General features: G+C 32.3%; 1 protein-coding gene across 9 annotated transcripts in view; it reads right to left on the reverse strand.

The window, feature by feature from the left end:
- LOC114329508 (protein yellow) overlaps positions 1-20,235 on the reverse strand; it is a 371,690-nt gene that overhangs the window by 181,974 nt on the left and 169,481 nt on the right. For all 9 annotated transcript variants that reach the window (XM_028278642.2, XM_028278641.2, XM_050655688.1 and 6 more), the window contains one exon: positions 4,613-4,759. In XM_028278642.2, coding sequence (XP_028134443.2) covers positions 4,613-4,759 — 147 coding nt within the window. The remainder of the gene's footprint in view (positions 1-4,612; positions 4,760-20,235) is intronic.

The following is a 20,235-nucleotide window of genomic DNA, read 5'->3' on the forward strand; positions in this document are numbered from 1 at the left end:
CTAGAGCTTAGATCTATTGCTAAAATGCGTACATACAGTTAGGTTAGGTTATATTTTCAAGGCATAATCGTACAACATGTCCTTTCTTTCTATTAAAGAATTATTTAGACCAGCCATTAAAAATAAATTCCAATGTAAAAATATTGTATACAACAACACAATTAACACTATCAGCTAAAACTATCATGACAACTGCAATGACCTTGAAATGACAACAATAATTCGTATACGAGCATCACGATTCGAATGGTCGAAAATACAAGATACCGAAATTCAAGCGAAATTCTTCTAATTTCTTATGCAAAATATGGTCGAATGAATTCGAAAATAGGACCCCAGGCGAGGATACGATGCGATGGATACAATCCTATGACACTAGGCGAGGATACCATCCTATGGTCTCCGATATGAATGTACGCTTAGAAATATCAGAGACTGGACCGGCCTTGATTCAACATCTTTGTCGCATTGGACAGAAACAGATTTGTCAGTGTCGCTGACCCTCCACTAAAGAGATAGCAACACAAGAAGAAGATATGGAGTAGAAGCCTGGACACTTCCTGAAACTTCTTTGAGAAAGCTCGAGGCCTTAGAAATGTGATGTTGACGTCCTATGTAGAATGGGTAAGGAGTGCGAGAGATTATTAACACAATCAAGGAGATATCTTGGCCATGGTATAAGAAATAAACAGAGATATAGCTTGTTGTCACTTATTCTTCAGAACGAGGTATCTGAAAAGAGAGGACCAGGGAGAATAAGAACATCTTGGCTTCAGAAGAAAGTGGTTCAATCCGTCTAGAGTCGGACTATTGCTAGCAAAGTTATGATATCCATTCATTCAATGGATATACAGAGAGAGGTTTATGAATGGAGACCCTCAATTATCTCGGAAACGGCTTGTACGATTTTTATAAATTTTGATAAGTAAGGAGTTTCTAATGCGGCCCATATTATAGTGGTAATTACATTGTTGTCAGATCTTCCGCTTTTCTAATCAATTATTTTCAATGGGAAATAAGCCACAATTTTACCAAAAAAATGATTTTATTAACGTTTCGACGCCCAAGTCGGGTGTCCTTGTCAAAATACAAAATAAAAATGTTGTTGCTTAGCAAAAAATTTTTTTAATGATTTATTTTGTATTAATTTTGTATTTTGACGACACCCGACTTGGGCGTCTAAACGTTAATAAAATCATTTTTTTGGTAAAATTGTGGATTATTTCCCATTGAAATTAGTTGATTATAAAAATGCCACAAGAAAATAGCTTCAGAACAACATCAAAAATTCCGTTTTTCTGGGAATCTAATGAACTTTCTTATTTCAAATAGAACATCTTGTATATTTTTTATGTTGTTTGTCCTTAAGAAATACTGATTATTTTTCGTGTTATATTCCCTATACCTAAATGCAGTAATTTCGGAGTTATTGCTACATTTATTAAAAAAAAATTAAACAAATTATAAAAATTAATTTTTTTGGCCCGGGTAGACATTATTTTAGGTTCCTTGGATCATTGGGAACAAAGAAGGTCTTTTGTAATTTTCTTGTAAAATTAATTGTTTCCGACTTATAAACAATTTAAAACTGAAAAAAATTGAAAAATGACGATTTTCAAGGTTCAAAAATACGAGAAAAAATATAATTTTTAATAATACGAAGTACCTAAATTCAAGTTCAAACTTGAATTTACGTTGAAGACCTTAAGAAATACTAACTATTTTCATATTATATTCCCTATACATAAATGCAATAATTTCGGAGTTATTGCAAAATTTATTTTTAAAAAATTTTTAATCGAATTGTAAAAATCAATTTTTTCGGTCTGGTAGATATTACTTTAGTTGGTTTGGATCATTGCGAACAAAAAAAAGGTCTTTTTTAAAATATAAAGTACCTAAATTCAAGCTCAAATCTGTATCTATAAGCTTCCCATAAGAATTATTGGCACGTTTTATTCTAAAATACCTATTGTTTTTTAATGTTTTAAAATGAAACAAGCCCAAATGAGGTAACGTTGGCTGATAAAATAAAGTTTGAACTTGAATTTAGGCACTTTCAAAAGTAATATTTTTTATTTGTGTTTTTTAACCTTGAAAATCGTCATTTTTCGTTTTTTTTTTGTGTTAAATTGCTTATAACTAGAAAACGATTAACTTTAGAGAAAATTTAAAAAAGACCTTTTTTGTTCCCAATTTTATTAAAAAAGTAAAATTTATTTTTATCTAGTAAAATTTTCAATTTAGTAAAAAAATTTATTTTTATTTGTTTAAATTTTTTTTAAATAAATTTTTCAATAACTCCGAAATTATGGCATTTAGGTATAGGGAATATAACATGAAAAATAATCAGTATTTCTTAAGGTCTTCAAAACGCAAAAACTATACAGGGTGTTCCATTTGAAATAAGAAAGTTATTTTCTCTTCTTATTATTTTTTTGGGCTATGGCCTTGACAATTATCCAGCAACCAGGACTAACGTGTCAATACAATTAAAAGTGCGAATAAAAGTGCAGAGCGTAGAAATAGGTGTCGCTTTGTGCAACTTGCACGGTCCCAATAACATCAGCAATTCCAGATAATGGAATAATAAAATAATTAATTCTAATAAATTTCGACCAAACACCTCACCGCATATTTTTGTCACAAGGTACACTCACCTGCTTTATTTGCAAAAATACAGGACACATATCATCCCAATGCAATAACAGCTCAGTAACGGAATCAACTCATATTGAGTCAAACAATGAAGTACCAAATCCAACAGATCCAACAAGTATATTACACAAGGTACCAAACACTCAGCAGTCACCAAGTTATCCATTATCAAATCCGAGCATATCACCTACACCTACAAATCTCCATGACCAAGAAATTACTAATACTCCTACTCATAGCAACACTTTAAATCAACCTCATTCAGCGGCAATACTGTTTTCACAAACTTCGGAGGCAATATCCTCCAATCTATCAGCACCTTTTCCATTAGATACAACTGCAGAAAACTCTAATAAAACTGATACATCACCACAATTTTCTGAAACAACCATTTCAACCAATCTTACAAATAAAACCTCAAGCTCGACTTCTGCCACTACCAATGAGTTTGCTCCAGTACCCCCAAATGTAATAAAGCCACAGCATCTAAGTGAAAACTCTAATAGCACTTGCGAAAACGCAAGTTCTTACATAAAACGCAGTATTGGTGAGATCGATACGCCTCCTTCAGACTCAGCAATTTCATCACAAAATCTGTTTGCAAAACCCAAATCATCTAAACCAAAAAAACCGCGCTCATCTAAAGTCCCATCTACACGGGTAACTCTTGAAAATTTTATTGATAATCACACCCCACAATTCGTTTTAAATTACCACCAATTGTCTTTACTTATTGATTATGTCCAAGGCTCCCCCGACACTATTAGCGTCGTTAAAGAATTTACAACTGATATGGCTGGTTTACTCCATCTTTTACAAAGCAGCTATCAATATGCAAATGATAGATCTACAAAAACCAAGTTTACAAAACTTCAAAAGAAACTACACAACTATTTAGGGAATGAGATTTCTGACTTAGACAGTGACTCTTCGGTAGACAATTGTTCAGTATCATCTAACTCCGAATCTGTTAACAACATTCAACGCGATACTTCAATGGAACATTAATGGATTTTTCCATCGTCTCCCTATACTACAGCTTCTTTTATCTGAATATTCTCCAGATATTATTTTTCTACAGGAGACAAACTTAAAGACCAATCAGTTGTACAATTCAAAACATTTCACTTGTTTACCCCCAGCATGTAGCACATATTCAGCTAAACTCTACGCCATATACCGCGCTGTGAAACTTCTTAACGAGCTTACACTCACAAAAGCCCTGATCATAACAGATTCCCTTAGCTCTCTAAACTCATTAATACATATTTTTCCGAAACATCCTTTTGAAAAGTTGCTAAAATACCAGCTTTCCCAAGCTCATGAACATGGAAGAAGCGTCCAATTTTTATGGGTTCCCTCACACGTCGGAATAATGGGAAATGAAGAAGGTGACAGGACCGCACGAGAGGCAATTTTAAGTGATTTTTCAGAGCCGATAGACAAGTGTGTTTCCAGTGACTTAAAAGCTTATTTTAAAAATAAAGTGTTGTTTTTGTGGCGAAATGAGTGGTCTCTAACTAATTCCACGCTAAATAAAATTAAAAATAAGGTGACTCAGTGGCTCCCATCGTCGCGCAATAAACGAGAACAAATTGTGGTTACGCGTTTACGTCTAGGTCATACCAGATTAACGCACTCTTACCTATTCACAAAGAAAAATTCACCTATATGTGATCAGTGTAACGTCCGATTAACAGTCGAACACTTTTTAAAAATATGTAGTAAATATGACCAAGAAAGACAGCGCTACAAGATCCCAAACGCTCTACCACAGGCTCTAGGTCAAAACTGTTCCTGTGACAATAATATAGTTAATTATCTCAGATCCAGAAACATTTTGTACAATCTGTAATTGTTTAATTTTGTTATTTATATTTTGTTCCGTCGCTAATAACCTTTTGGTGGATGCGACATATTTTTCTAATAAAAAAAAAAATAAAAAAAATCCTACCTGAGGTGTGCCATTCCCAGTTTGGATAAGGTACTAACTTCGGCGACGGTTCTTTTGGAACTCTTGGTATCACTGCCAAAGTTGCCGGTACGCCCGGCTTCCATTTTGGCATAGATACAAATATTCGGTTTCCATATACCTCCACACCTAGAAGAGTAACATTTTAACAATAGCAATAAATTTTTAAATATTATTGAACAAAGCTAGTAAATAATTGTTAACAGCACTATCTCGTATAATAAAAAAAATATTGTAAAGGGTTTAGAAATATAATGCCTTCCATGGCTTCTTAATAATGATGTTGAAGTAATAAATATAATCCCCCCTTATAAAAATTCTAAAATTTTAAAATTTTGTAAACCCGGTAAGTTATTAGAGTAGGCCTGGATCCCGTGTACCAAAAAAAGTTTATTAATAGCAAGCTGAAATATGGTTAATAGTTTACAAGGAAATGGCGGTCGGAGAGATAGGACTTGAGGATTAGAAAGTAGTTGAGAGGAAGGACTTTTCTTATTTTGTATAGCAAGCCAGTGTGCCAGACTTTATCAAAAGCCTGCGAGACATCCAAAAAGGCTGCAGAGCAGTATTGCTTCTCTTCTAAGGCTTTGTTTATGGAATTGCAGACTCGATGAATTTGCTCGGTGGTAGCATGTTGTTGTCTAAATCCAAACTGGTGGTTGAGTATTAGCTGCTTTCCCACGAGGATTGGCTGTAATCTGTCTAGTAAGAGTTTTTCAAAAACCTTTGACATCACTGAAAGTAGACTGATAGGTCTATAGGACTTAACTTCTTCTACAGGCTTGCCTGGTTTGGGTATTAAGATGATTTGTGCCACTTTCCACAAAAGGGGATAGTAACCTGTTCTTAAGATTGCGTTAAAAATCTGTGTCAAATATTGCACGCCTTTCTTGGGAAGTTCTTTTAAAATTCTTGCAGTGATTAAGTCGAACCCTGGGGACTTTTTCGGATTCATATCTGTTTGGATTTTGTTGAAAACTTGTTTGGCTGTGAATTTCTCCAACGGTGCTTCTAGTTGGTATGGATATTCTAAATACAATTGAATATTATCTTCTGCATCAGAGTTGTTGTTTTGGGCATGTGGTTGGAACACTTCCTCCAAGTATTTGGCAAAGACTGTAGCTTTTTCGTTGTTACTTTTAGCCCATCGTCCGTTACTGGCCCGGATAGGCGGATTAGAGAGTTGTGGTCTGTTAATCTTTCGTGTTGCCTTCCATAGCGAGTATTCGGAGGTTTCCGTAGCAGATAGATTTTGTAGATATCGTTTTATGTCGTTGTTTTTATTGTTGTTTAACAAAGTTTTTAGTCGCGCTGTAGCTTGGTTTAAACTATCTTTATCCTGGGGTGCACGGGTTCTTTGCCATACTTTCCTTAGTCGTCTTTTTTCTGCGATTTTTCCTTTTATTTCGTTGGGTAAATCTTTGTGTATGATTGTTCTTGGTTGTTTAGGTGTTGACTGCCAGCCAGCTTCCTGAATTATCCTATTTAATTGATTTACTGCTTCGTCAATTTCGCCATCCGATTTTAGTGGGATGTTTAGGTCCAGTCTCTCATCAAGGATAGCCCGGAATTTAATCCAATTGGTATATTTACTACTTAGATATGGTGGAGGTTGTGTTTCGAGGATATTCGTAGATATCATGACCAAGACAGAAGAGTGGTCGGATGAAAGATCGAAACAAGATTGTGCTGTCTGTGATTCAAGTGGTATTCCTTAAGTCACACAGAAATCAACCAAATCTGGAATTTTGTTTGTGTCTGTGGGCCCAAAACATTGTTTAAATAATCAAAATGTCAAAAAATGAAGGAAAAATTTTATTTTTTTATTGGTTTTTTGATTATAACTTTAAAAGTATTCATTTCCGAGAAAAGTTGTACTGACATAAAAGTTTAGTAATTAAATTTCCTACAATATTGTTGGTTAAAAATTTAAAAAATAGTCACCCTTGTTGCAAAATAGCAATAATTGCAAAAAAACATACAAAAACAAGTATTCGCATTTTACGTTTTTCAACCATTTAAGCTACACTAGGTCCTTCATATTTCACCCAGAAAAACATTATGATACAGTAAAACAATACTGTAAATTTAATTAAGATCGGTTCAATAATTTTGCAAAATAAATTTTGCAATCCAGCTTTCGCAAAACAATTCATTTTTTCAAAATATTACAGGACTGAAAATAAAGCAGATTGCAAGTTGAAAATTTTTTTGCTTATAGAAGTGTTCTGTACCTTTTATTTTCAATTTGTAAAACTAAAATCGATTAACTACCAGGGCGTCAGGAATTTTTTTAAATAAACATTAATTATTGGTGCTACGCGCAGGACAGCGGATAGTGTGCTCTGATTGGGCATTCCAATGACCTTTGATAATGATTGATACATTTGAATTTTTATTACATTTCGATATAAATAATTAAATTTGTTTATTGAAAAATAAAAACACATACTCTATCCTTTGAAATAACACTTTTTTTAGCAAAAAATTTCTTTGTTCATATATTTTAACTTAAAGAATAAAAGTTTATTATTTTTAAATATATGCAATTGCTTAAACAATATTTCACAAACAATAATAAAATTAGTTTGATTTTTGTGGAATTAAAATATTCAAATACAACAAAATATAGAGTAAGAAAATAATATATTAGATAAAGATTGGAAGAAATTTTGGTGGAAATCAACTTGTGTGAATCGAACACGGCTGTCCTGCACGTAGCACCAAAAGTTAATGTTTATTAAAAAAAATTTCTGACGCCGTGGTAATTAATCGATTTTAATTTTGCAAATTGCAAATGAAAGGTACAGTACACTTCTATAAGCAAAAAAACTTCAACTTGCTATCTGCTTTATTTTCAGTGCTGCAATATTTAAAAAAAAATGAATTTTTTGCGAAAGCTGGATTGCCAAATTTATTTTGCAAAATCTATTAAACCGATCTTAATGAAATTTACAGTGTTATTTTACTATATCATATAGTTTTTCTGGGTAAAATATGAAGGTCCTAAGGGTAGCATAAATGGTTGAAAAACGTAAAAGGCGAATACTTGTTTTTGTATGGTTTTTTCGAAATTATTACTATTTTGCAACAAGGGTGACTATTTTTTAAATTATTAACCAATTCTATATTGTAGGAAATTTTTTTACGCAACTTTTATGTCAGCACAATTTTTTTTTCTCTGAAATGAACAGTTTTAAAATTATAATCAAAAAACCAATAAAAAAATCGAATTTTTCCTTAATATTTTGACATTTTGATTATTTAAACAATGCTCCGGACCATTTTGAGTGGGAGGATAACTCAAATATTATTATTTAAGTTATTTTCAAGCAATTTCTGCAAAAAAATTTGAGTCACCTCTCAACGTTTATCTCAAAACAGATGCGCCCTGGACTATTTACCATAAGTATGCATAAGTCTAGAAACTATATTTTTGAACCTAGTACATATACCATTTTGGTATAATAATCGGATATATCCAATCCGCAGATAATCAGTTTTAAGTTTTGATTTTGTAATTGTTTTTGTGTGTTTTTAAGTAATATGCACACATGATTAGAATTTAATATACAGTAAATTCACTCTTTTTTAATGGGGGCAGTGTAATGTACCCATCACTCTGTAAAAGTACTATTAGTAAAATATTTCATTAGACAAAACTGTGGGATACAGGACATAGAAAGGTGGGTCAGACAGACATATAAAGAGAATAGAGAACAGCAGACTCGTTAAAATTGCAAAAACGAATATCCCAGTAGGTAAAAGACCACAGGGTAGACCATCAAAACGATGGCGAAAATGCTGGATCTCATCGTCCGGGGAAAACTTAATGGCAATGAACAGGCAGTAGCCTACTACCATGATCGATCATGCTAGAAAGAAGAAGAAGAAGAATCTAATATACATAATCTATTTAGTATTTTAATTGGAAATAAGACAACATTTTACTTTGAAATTAAGTTTAAAAATAAACCTAATATCAAAATAAAGTGGTGGCTTATTCCCAACTGAAGGTACCACAAGAAAGTAGCTTCAGGACAGTACCTATAATTAATCCATAGTATTTCCTAAATACAGAATTTTAACACAACTAATCGAAAACTATTATTAGCTAATGAAAATTATTGACTTTATTAAATCCTCCAAAACAATTTGTGATTACTTTTATGTGGTATAAAAGAGCACAAATTTACAGATCAAATATTAGATTCCCACTAATTTTTGAGCAAGTCGTTTCGCATATAGCTACAGTGCTAGCCAAAAGTCACCTCCCCCCTATTTTCTTTTGAACAGTTATACTCTCCTGGCCAAAAAAATCGGGACACCTTAAAAATGGGTCATTTTTGATGTGTCGAATCTCTTAACCCGGCACCTGCCACGTGGGGTGCTACCAGCACCCCATAACACATTTTCATCAAATATTTGGTATTTCAAGTTTGTTAACCGTGCTGTGCGTCATAGTAGCTTTCTATAATATTATATAGCATAGATCTGTTTGCGTTTGAAGTGGTTATTTAGTGTCATTCTGAACTTGCAGCTCTAAAGTCGAATTGGGGTGTCATCATCTGGCAGTTTAAGTTTTAAATTTCTTTTGTGTTTTTGTTAAACAGGTCAGAACTGCATTTTTTATTGTAATAACTGATTTAAATTATTAATCTAGTCTTTATACTCAATAAATATTGATTTTCTTAACTATTTTACTTCACTTTATTTTTAATGGGTTGGTACTTGCTAATTTGCTTATAACACCTTTTTAATTGTATTTTTTAACTTTTATAATATATTAGTAGCTAATAAGTTAATAAAGCATGTGCTTTTATATTCTTGTGTAATTCAACACAATATTTTGTTTATAAACAAGTAGATAACAGAAAATTTTTAAGCGGTGCTGTGAGCACCCCACGTGGCAGTTGATGCCTAGCAAAGCCATGTGGCAGGTGCCGGGTTAAACCTGTTAACTGATTTTAGTGATTTTTTTCAATATGTTATAGCCTTATTCTCTAAGAATATGGATGTAGTAATAGTGTTGTTGAACAGGTAAATGTCATTGTATACCGGGTGTAACAATAATACTGTGTTTTTTCCTGAAATTTCGCAGAACCCTGTGGAATATTCTAGCATTTATAAAATACTGAAATTAAAACCCAACTATAGCCCTAGTCATTCTTAACATTCTGCTTTTTGACTCATTCACTTATGTTGGATAATGAAGAAGTTAGGTACTTTGACAACTAACTAGCCATGCTCTTCATCAATTCAGGGTGTTTCTAAATAAGTGCGACAAACTTTAAGGGCTAATTCTGCATGGAAAATAATGACAGTTTACTTAATAAACATATGTCCGTAAATGCTTCGTTTCCGAGATACTGGATGTTGAATTTTTTCTTACAAACTGACGATTTATTTATTGCTCTAAAACCGGTTGAGATCTGCAAATGAAATTTGGTAAGTTTTAAGAGGTAGTTATTTCACATTTTTTGACATACAACTAAAAATTTTATATTCGCCATTGGCGTGCATACAGGTAATATGGCCGGGTAATATGACCCGTATGCACGCCAATGGTGAATATAAATTACATAGTTGCATGTAAGAAAATGCGCAATAACTTACTCTTACAACCCACCAAATTTCATTTGCATATCTCAACCGGTTTTAGAGCAATAAATAAATCGTCAGTGTGTAAGAAAAAATCAACATCCAGTATCTCGGAAACTGATGGACAATCTCGTATCTCGGACATATGTTTATAAAGTAAACTGTCATTATTTTTTCATGCAGAGTTAACCGTTAAAGTTTGTCGCACTTATTTAGAAACACCCTGTATTGATGAAGAGCATGGCTAGCTGTCAAAGTACCTAACTTTTTCATTATCCAACATAAGTGAATTAGTCAAAAAGCAGAATGTTAAGAAAGGCTAAGGCTACAATTGAGTTTTAATTTCAATATTTTTTAAATGCTAGAATATTCCACAGGGTGTTACGAGCTTTCAGGAAAAAAATCAGTATTATTTTTACACCCGGTATACAATGACATTTACCTGTTCAGCAACACTATTACTATATTCATATTCTTAGAGCATAAGGCTATAACTAATTGGAAAAATCACTAAAATCGGTTAACAGGTTAGGAGATTCGACACATCAAAAATGAGCCATTTTTAAGGTGTCCCGATTTTTTTGGCCAGGAGTGTATAACAGAGAAATTTGGAGGGAACAAATTAACGACCGTAGGCTTCTCAAATAGTCATAACAGGTGACGTAATAGTGACAGATAACTTTATAGAGCCACTTTGACCGAAAATTTTAGGTAAATGCGACTTTATGGCAAGTGATATCTCGTTTGAAAGGAATCATACTGATTTTGTTTTGCTTTCGGTTGGTTTTGGGTTGTAGTGTCTCATTTAATTAATAAAGATTCGAACGCCCGCCTATGGTTATCTGTCAAAAAAGTTGACGAAAAAAACTAGAGAATTGGGAAAGATCAACTTTTTGACAAATAACCATGGGCGAACGTTAGAATGTTTATTAATTAAAATGTGAAACTACATAGTAGAGGGGCCAAATAGAGGTCACCGTGGCCTTTTCAATTCTGATAGGCAAACTCAACGGTTTCTTATGGTAATTGATGGATTCGACCGTTACTTGATGGAAGTTCATTTTATCTCACAATAAAACACTGAAAACTTTTGTTTTCTATACTTCCACAAAATTTATTATTTACAACTATGTGACTACAGCTGTTTCGGCAGAGTGCCTAAGAAAGGCACTCTGCCGAAACAGCTGTATATTGTTTTAAGTTTTCAGTGTTTTATTGTGAGGTTTCTTATGGGTCTTTAACTGCTGATTACGAATTTCGAATGTGAATGCCGATCGGAGTGGTAAAAAATTGTTATAAACAATTTATACCTGGTTGCACCAACATATCTTAAGCTTAAGACGTGCCTTAACCCTCACAGGACCAACCTTTTAATAGAAACAGCGAGGACCAAGGAGGGTCAATAAATGTCCACACATAAATTAATCACAAACGTTCTTCTTTATTTAAACTAATTTAAAAATAACACTTTTATATTATTCCTAGACGTTAATGGAACAGTTAAAGGGTACGAAATTATAATAATTTACCCGGAGTCTTTGGCTTCAGTGGAATTGGCATCATCGTAGGATACAGAAACACTTAAGAAAAGTGATATAATTTACAATGTGTTTGCCTTTTTAAGTCTCTAACTGAAGAGGTTGAGGAGTGGGGAGCTGTTTGTCTCGAGTTGGTCATTCAGAATTATATCTGTATTTTTCAGTTTATTAATTTCCATAGATTCACTCTGCCGAAATAGCTGTAGTCACATAGTTGTAAATAATAAATTTTGTGGAAGTATAGAAAACAAAAGTTTTCAGTGTTTTATTGTGAGGTTTCTTATGGGTCTTTAACTGCTGATTACGAATTTCGAATGTGAATGCCGATCGGAGTGGTAAAAAATTGTTATAAACAATTTATACCTGGTTGCACCAACATATCTTAAGCTTAAGACGTGCCTTAACCCTCACAGGACCAACCTTTTAATAGAAACAGCGAGGACCAAGGAGGGTCAATAAATGTCCACACATAAATTAATCACAAACGTTCTTCTTTATTTAAACTAATTTAAAAATAACACTTTTATATTATTCCTAGACGTTAATGGAACAGTTAAAGGGTACGAAATTATAATAATTTACCCGGAGTCTTTGGCTTCAGTGGAATTGGCATCATCGTAGGATACAGAAACACTTTTGACTTCATGCTGTGCTTACCGCATACATAGTTGCATTTTAAACAAACTATGGTTGTTTTTGCCCACTTATTGGCATTTATTCTTTTAGATTTTGCTAACTTGACACATGAATGATATCGTCCCTTTCCATTTTGGGATGGTGTTGAAGGTATTCAAGGGGATTATTTATAGTCCACTGTCAAGTTTTTATAAAAGTATGAGGAAATAAATTAAATTATAATAATGCTAATTATGCCATCTAATAGGGCAGTAGTACGCCAACAACTACTAATAATTTGAGATTTTTAGGAACAAAGGTATTTAGAAAATCGGATGTAATGCAATGTTGTGGATACTTTTTAACCCTCCTTGGTCCTTCTAGGGTTAAGCTCAGCTTACTGAACATACGCGTTGCACCACTGAATCTTAGATCAATTTTCAGCTTACCACAATGGATCCACGTGGATTGCATCTTAAACTTCACCTCAGTAAACAATTTTTTGACCACTAGGATCGAAATCCACTCTCGAATTTCGTAATCAGCAGCCAAAAATCCATAAGAAACCACAGTGACCTAGCTGGCGTCTACACTAACACTTTTAGTATTTATTTAATTTATTACTCAAATTCAACTTAAATCCCAAATAATATTAGTATGACTGATTAAGTATTTTCAACATTGTCAAAATAACTGTTAAAGTCGTGCTCGTTTTTCTTGGATTTATCCAAAAAAATATTAATTTTGGCAGTTTTTTGGTATATTCCGGGCTTATTTTCAAGTGTATTGATTTACTAAAAGTTTCTGTTTTGTGTGTTATACGGGTATAACATTATTTTGTTCCCCCATGGGGGAAACAAGTGTAGGGACGTTTTCGTTGACAAAAATGTCAGTAGATATTAGTGAGGACTCTCTGGACAAAAATGCTTACATGGGACCAACAAAGAAAACCTTTGACCTGCTTTCAGATAAGTATGATATACAAAATATATGGGTTTATATTGAGAGACTTAATAATGAACGTAGTCTGGGCAAATTGCATCCTATGTGTTTCGCAGATATTTTATTTAAGAAACTTAAACTCACTAACATTGTAGAAATCAAAAGTTTAGGAAAAAATCGCATAAAGGTTATGTTGAAGTCCTTATTGGAGGCAAATAATTTGGTAAATAATAAGTCATTGAAATTGGAAAACCTTAAGGCTTACATACCAAATCATTTGTTGGAAATTAAGGGCATAGTACGCGATGTAGATACGAAATTTAATGTAGATTATTTAATGGAAAATATAGAATGTTCTTCTAAAGTCACTAATATATACAGAACCAAACGTAAAATTATAAATGACAATAAAGTTGAATTTGTCAATAAAAAAATGATAATAGTCACCTTTGAAGGCAACGTTTTGCCAAATTATGTTTCCTTTAATAAGATATTTTGCCCCGTAGAACAGTATATTACAAGGGTAGTTCAGTGTTACAAATGGTTTTTATTTGGGCACGTATCCGGTCAGTGCAAAAGCACACAAGAACGATGTACGCAATGCAGTCAAATTAAAGAAAAAGATCACAATTGTAGTAAAGAAGTCATATTTTGTATGCATTGTAAGAGTAAAAAACATATTTCAATATCAAAAAAATGTCCTCAATTTGAGAAACAAAAACAAATTAAAAATATAATGGTTGAGCATAAGATGTCCTTTCTAGAGGCACGTAATTACTGTGACAAATCTTTTTCAAATTTTGTAAGCAATAAATTCTTTGAATGTTTAGCAGATAATGAAAGGAATTTTCCTAGTCTGCCTTCCACTAGTAAAAATATTTCGATATCTAAACCAGTTTCTAAAAACCCAACTTCTTTTGCTTTTACTCAACCTGAAATAAATAATACTAATAAAAAAAAGAAAATTTAATTCACCAAGTGCACAGACGACTGCTGAGAAACCAATGTTCCCTTTTGTTTTCGGGCCTGATAAGCCTTTACCTGTTAATGCAACCGTACCAAATTATGGTAATATTGAAATTAAGAAAAATGTAACAGAAATTCTTTCTATTTTTATATTGCATCTTTTACAAGGTATACAAAATTTTGATGATATACGATCAATCGATAAAAAATTAATAGTCAGTAGCATTGAACAGGTATTGGAGGATACTTTGATTAATATTAAATAAATAATGCCCTGTCAACCTAAATTAAAAATAATACAATGGAATGCTCGTTCTGTTGTCTCAAATAAAAATAGTTTGATGCATTACTTAGTAAGTAAAAAAATAGACATAGCTCTTATTAGTGAAACATGGTTTAAAAAAAATGTGTTATATAATTTTAATGGATATAATCTGGTTCGTAATGATAGGTCAGATGGTTATGGTGGAGTTGCAATACTTATAAATAAATCAATTTGTTTTACTGAACTAAAAATAGAAAATAATAAGTACAATAATAAAATACAGTTATGTGCTATAAAAATTAAATATGGAAATAGACAAATTAGTTTTATATCACTGTATAGAGCACCTAAAATTAGATGCACAATAAATTATTGGACGAACATATTTTCCTAGGTACAAAAACCAGTTATAATTGGAGGTGATTTTAATGCCCATCATTCTGTTTGGGGTTCAAATACAAATGATGAAATTGGAATACAACTTATTAAAATGGCAGATGATCTTGAATTTACAGTTTTAAATAATGAAAATCCAACTTTACTAACTCAACCTAATCAGAATTACTCAATGATTGATGTTACTCTCTGCAGTACTGATCTTGTTAGTAAGACTGAATGGTATGTCTCTTCAGACACTCTTGGATCGAATTGTAACAAAAATAAGAAAACTTCTGTTGGAGTGAAAGTAAAAAGAAAGATATACTCCAACAGAAGTAAGGAAAAAAAAAGAAGAAAAGAAAAGACTAAGGTAACTAGTTGGGGCCTCTTATGAAAATAAAAATGAAGGGGCTTCAGCGGTTGAGCCGAAGTAGGAAAAATAAAAAATACTACTTTGCAGTAGTACTAAAGAAAGGGGAATTAGAAGGGATAATAAGTAGACGTGGGAAGAGACAGAGGCAAACTGAATAGAGTTGGCTAGCTATAGATGCAAGAGAGCAACTTGACACTCAAGGATGGATACGGCTCGTTTGCATGCCTGTCGAAGAACAGTAGCTCTATGTAGATAGTAATAATGACTAGAAGATGAAATAATAAAATAAGAATAATATACTGAAAATGAATGGAGATGAATAATTTCTAAAGACGAACAAGATAAATAAATCTAACAAATCATGGGCGCCATGAAAATGATCTTCGATCATTCTCCCAGGTATCTTATACTGCTGTCAGATATTAAATATATCAAACCTGTAATAATGAACATAAAGGAATAATAAAAATAAATGATATACAAAATAAATAAACATATTTATTAAAAATAACTACCAGATTTTTAACAATCTCTGAGTTAAGCAAGTTCATATTATGCTGTGACTCTAAAATGACATAAGTTATACAAGAAGATATATATATTTTAAAGATAACAACAATAATGTTATCTGTTACAAACTTAAATATAAGTACCTCTTACTAACATATAGGGTACAAAATTACATAAGTCTTCTACCAAATGGTTATAGTACGCCTGCTACGTACAACTAAAGGAAACCGACGAAGATGAAAATAATACAAATAAATAGGCCCAAGCCTCACTAAGAGAAAATACAATACTGAATAAAGCAAAATTAAATATACAAATGAATAAACGTTATAGAAGTGAAGTTAAGAAAAATACCGACAAAATGACCTAAATTAACCGAGCAAATGCAATGAAATAAAGTAACGACGAAGTAACCGAACAAACGAAATAAAGCGAATAAATACAATATTTGGGAAACAAGCAAGTAATGTTACAAAATAAATTTACCCGAATTACATAAACCAATATCAAAGCAATAATAAAGTATTAAAAACCTAATTTTCTCTAGGCTTATTCCTGTGCACAAGAAGTTACCGTAGATACAAAGTTTGGGAACCAAATAATCTAATATACAAATACATATGTCAAAAAAAACAGAGGTAACCTAAATCTGGAAAAAAAACATAGTGTATTTAACAGATAGTCTGAAATATAAAAAAAAAACCAATAGTTACTAAAACTCCTCACTAAATGTTCCCAAACGAGGTTGCGGTTGCATCCTAGAAAATGAGCATCACTATGATGCACCTCCATGCCCTCCCGTAGGCCCAGGTGGCAGGACGAAAAGGAGCTGGAATGTCCCCCAAAAAGCTTGTTCCCAAAACATACTCCCAGTTTGACTTGGCGGTAGCTGCAATAAGGTCAAGGTGGCTTCCCTAGGTAGTCAAGGTGGGTACGACATCACATGAGGGTTAGTTTTCTTCCAAATGGCTAAAAACATATACTTCGTTTGATTTCTCATATAAACCGGTAAATAAAAGTAAAGAGAAGAAGAAATAATCGAGGAAAACTTTTTAGAAGCAATAACATAAAAAAACAACCATTAAAAATGGAACAAAAACTAATCTCAGGTAACCTTGAACTATTTTGAGTTTGAAAACATGAACAAATAATGGCATTGCATTTGAAATAGGAATATAAAATATGACTTATCTGAAATAACATGAGATTAAGATAGTAATAGCCATCTACATACATTTTATATACCTTAATGAAATGGTATTGAACCAGACAAAGATAGTTACATGACAATTTATAGATATATTGGACATGAAAATTTATAGATATATTGGATGTTCAATCGGTTTAAAACGTACAGAGAAATGGTAATTATTTCCAATATTAATTTGAGGACTTCAAAAATGTTTGGTTATGTAAAACCAAAAACCCCATTAATATAAAGATCGATATAAAGATAATATAAAGATCGAAATAATCTACATCCTTCACCTAAGGGACTGGCTAAGAACATTTAACAATGAACCAACTATTTCATATATTCAAGGTTAACTAAAAAACATTAGTAGAAAAAACGATTTACCGGTTAATTTTTTATTCCTCTTCCACTGATGGTACTCCCATCCTTACTCCAGGAAACCCGTACTCCAGGAAACAAGTGGTGGTAACTTTTTACTATACTTCCAAACTTAGTTGAAATAAAAATTAATTTCGAAGAAATTAACCGCCATTTACGGTACTAACCACCAACACCAACCTGTCAACCTCGCAGCCACCGGCCAAGTGCCTCTCATTCCTCCCACAGTCAGCGAGGAAAACGTCAAACTCTCACGGAACACGAATTAAACGACAAGGAACGGTTCAACAACTATGTTCCGTACAGTGTGACGTCACATGAGAAGTCCTTTACGATAAATTAAAGAATTTAAATGGGAGGTCAAGAGAAAATAATTATTTTTTTTAAAAATAATTACAGCGCTAAAAATGATAATATAACGGGTGGACCGTTACAATCCCCTCCTACTCGGGAAAAAAAAATTTTTTAACCAAAAAAAAATTTTTTTTTTTTAAACTTCAAAATATTAACAACTAAATTTACAATAGTCTAACAATCCACGTTGATTCGCAAGATTACTTCTAAATATAAACTAATGGTCAAGGAAAAATAAATCAATACATGACTCAAACTCATACTAAAATGTTACTATGTTACTCTCTGCTACCAAATATTAACATATATTGCTCAAAAGTCAAAACAAAACTAAATATTGTACTTAAGTTCATAATAATAACTGAGTGTCGAATTGGGCACTAAAACCAAAATTGAACTATCCATGGACATCAGATTTATAAAGGGTATATCCAAGAACGGAACAACCAGGAAAAGGTGTGAGCCAATTCGAACCATATCAAAAGTAAATGTACCAAAGTGAATAAAAAAAATCAGTAACTAAAATAGGTAAAGAATTGAACACTTTATCCAAAACTGAACTAACAATGGACACCAGATTCATAATAGTATATCCAGAGAAGAACAATCAGGAAGATTTATGGAACAATTCTCACTAATGTCAAATAATACCAATAATAAACATACCAAAGGAATCCAAAACTCAATAACCAAAATAAATGTGGAATCGGACACTTAATCCAAAGTCGAACTATCAGTGGACACCAGATTCATAAAAGGCATATCCAAAGAAGAACGACCAGGCAAATTTATGGACCAATTCACACCAATACTAAACCACATAACAGATCAGGTCTACGTACACCCACATCCGGTAATACGAACCTATCCAACTAAATACACAAAATAAATGAAGAATCGGACACTTATCCAGAATCGGACTATCAATGGACACCAGATTTATATAGGAGTATATCCAAAGAAGAACGATCAGGCAAATTTATGGACCAATTCTTACTAATACTAAATAAACTAAATTATTGGATCCAATGGTAACTAATACTGAACAAAATAAATAAATTAGGTCTACATACACCCTCATCCGGTAATATGAACCTATCTGAACTAAGTAATCCAAAATAAGTCAGAAAAAAATTACTAACAGACTAAGTAACAGAGATGTAACCAAACTAAATCAAAGGTAAGATAAATACCTAAAGTGTATTGACTAAAGTATTCTAGAAAATACATAACTTAATTCATGCTGGTATTCGCGAACTATAGCATGTTGCTACAACAGATGTATGAGAATAACCAGACACAGATAAGGTACTAATATAAGAATAAGTAAGAAAGAAAACAGAATGAATAGTGAACTTACAAGGTCTATGGCACTATGATAAATAATAGGAAGAAAAAAAAAATATGATAAGTGATAGGGAAAAAAATTGACGAGAACGAGCACAATTTTAAATAAAACTGCAAATTCATGCGTTCTCACATACGTGGAATTATTCAGGAAATATTCCAGAATCTGAATAGCAACTAATGCCTAAGGAAAGAAGTGGGAATATACTCTGATGAACAACTCATTTGTCTAAACACCTCAAATACTAAATTAAGGGATCTACTGTGTATAGGAATAGTCAACAAACAGACATACTATGAAGTACGAGACATAATATAAACTAAACACTTCCCTATCAAATAGTAAAAATGTAACTGGAATAATTGGAATAACACTAGAATGGTTAGGACCTGCTGCAGACATTTCCTGACCAGAAATATTATGATAGATGAACATCTGTCTACTCTGCAATGAAAAACATAGATTGCGAAATCGGATAGCAATGGCCAACTGCTGAACTTCGAACCCACGTATTCACCAACTTTGAGCATTAACAGACTAGTTCATAAGAAAAAATATGAAAGACTCAAGAATTCATATAGGTATACATCAAAATTCCAAACTAATTCCAGAATCATACTGTATAGGAAATAAGGGTCTGAATTATTATAAAGTATTTAAGATATTGGAGACAAATGTCAATAGAGTAACCTAATAACAAATTAAAAACCACATCTTTCCAATATGGCAGATTCATAACTAGATATAAAAATAATAAAAAATTAGTAAGTAATCAAATAGGTATTCCAAAATAATATAACACATAACCTGAGATATGCAGTGTATAACATATAGTTCCATAATAATATCCATATTAAACAAGAGTACTTGTATGAGCTTACCTATCCAAATATATAAATATATAATAAGTTAACAACCCTACTAACTTAGGGGTTAGGTGTGCAAAAACTGAACAAAAATACAAGTGAAGTTATTATCAATTGTGTAATCCTACTGACAGGATCAGCAATTAATAATATTGACTCATAATAATAATTAAAATGCACCATACCTAATAATAAAAAAAATAAACTCATACATAAAGTACTACATAATAATTAAATTAATAAGTAATAAATAAATGTCATCAAAACTAAGCCAAA

This window comes from Diabrotica virgifera, chromosome 7 (genome assembly GCF_917563875.1).
Source record: "Diabrotica virgifera virgifera chromosome 7, PGI_DIABVI_V3a".
In the NCBI taxonomy this organism is placed as follows: domain Eukaryota; kingdom Metazoa; phylum Arthropoda; class Insecta; order Coleoptera; family Chrysomelidae; genus Diabrotica; species Diabrotica virgifera.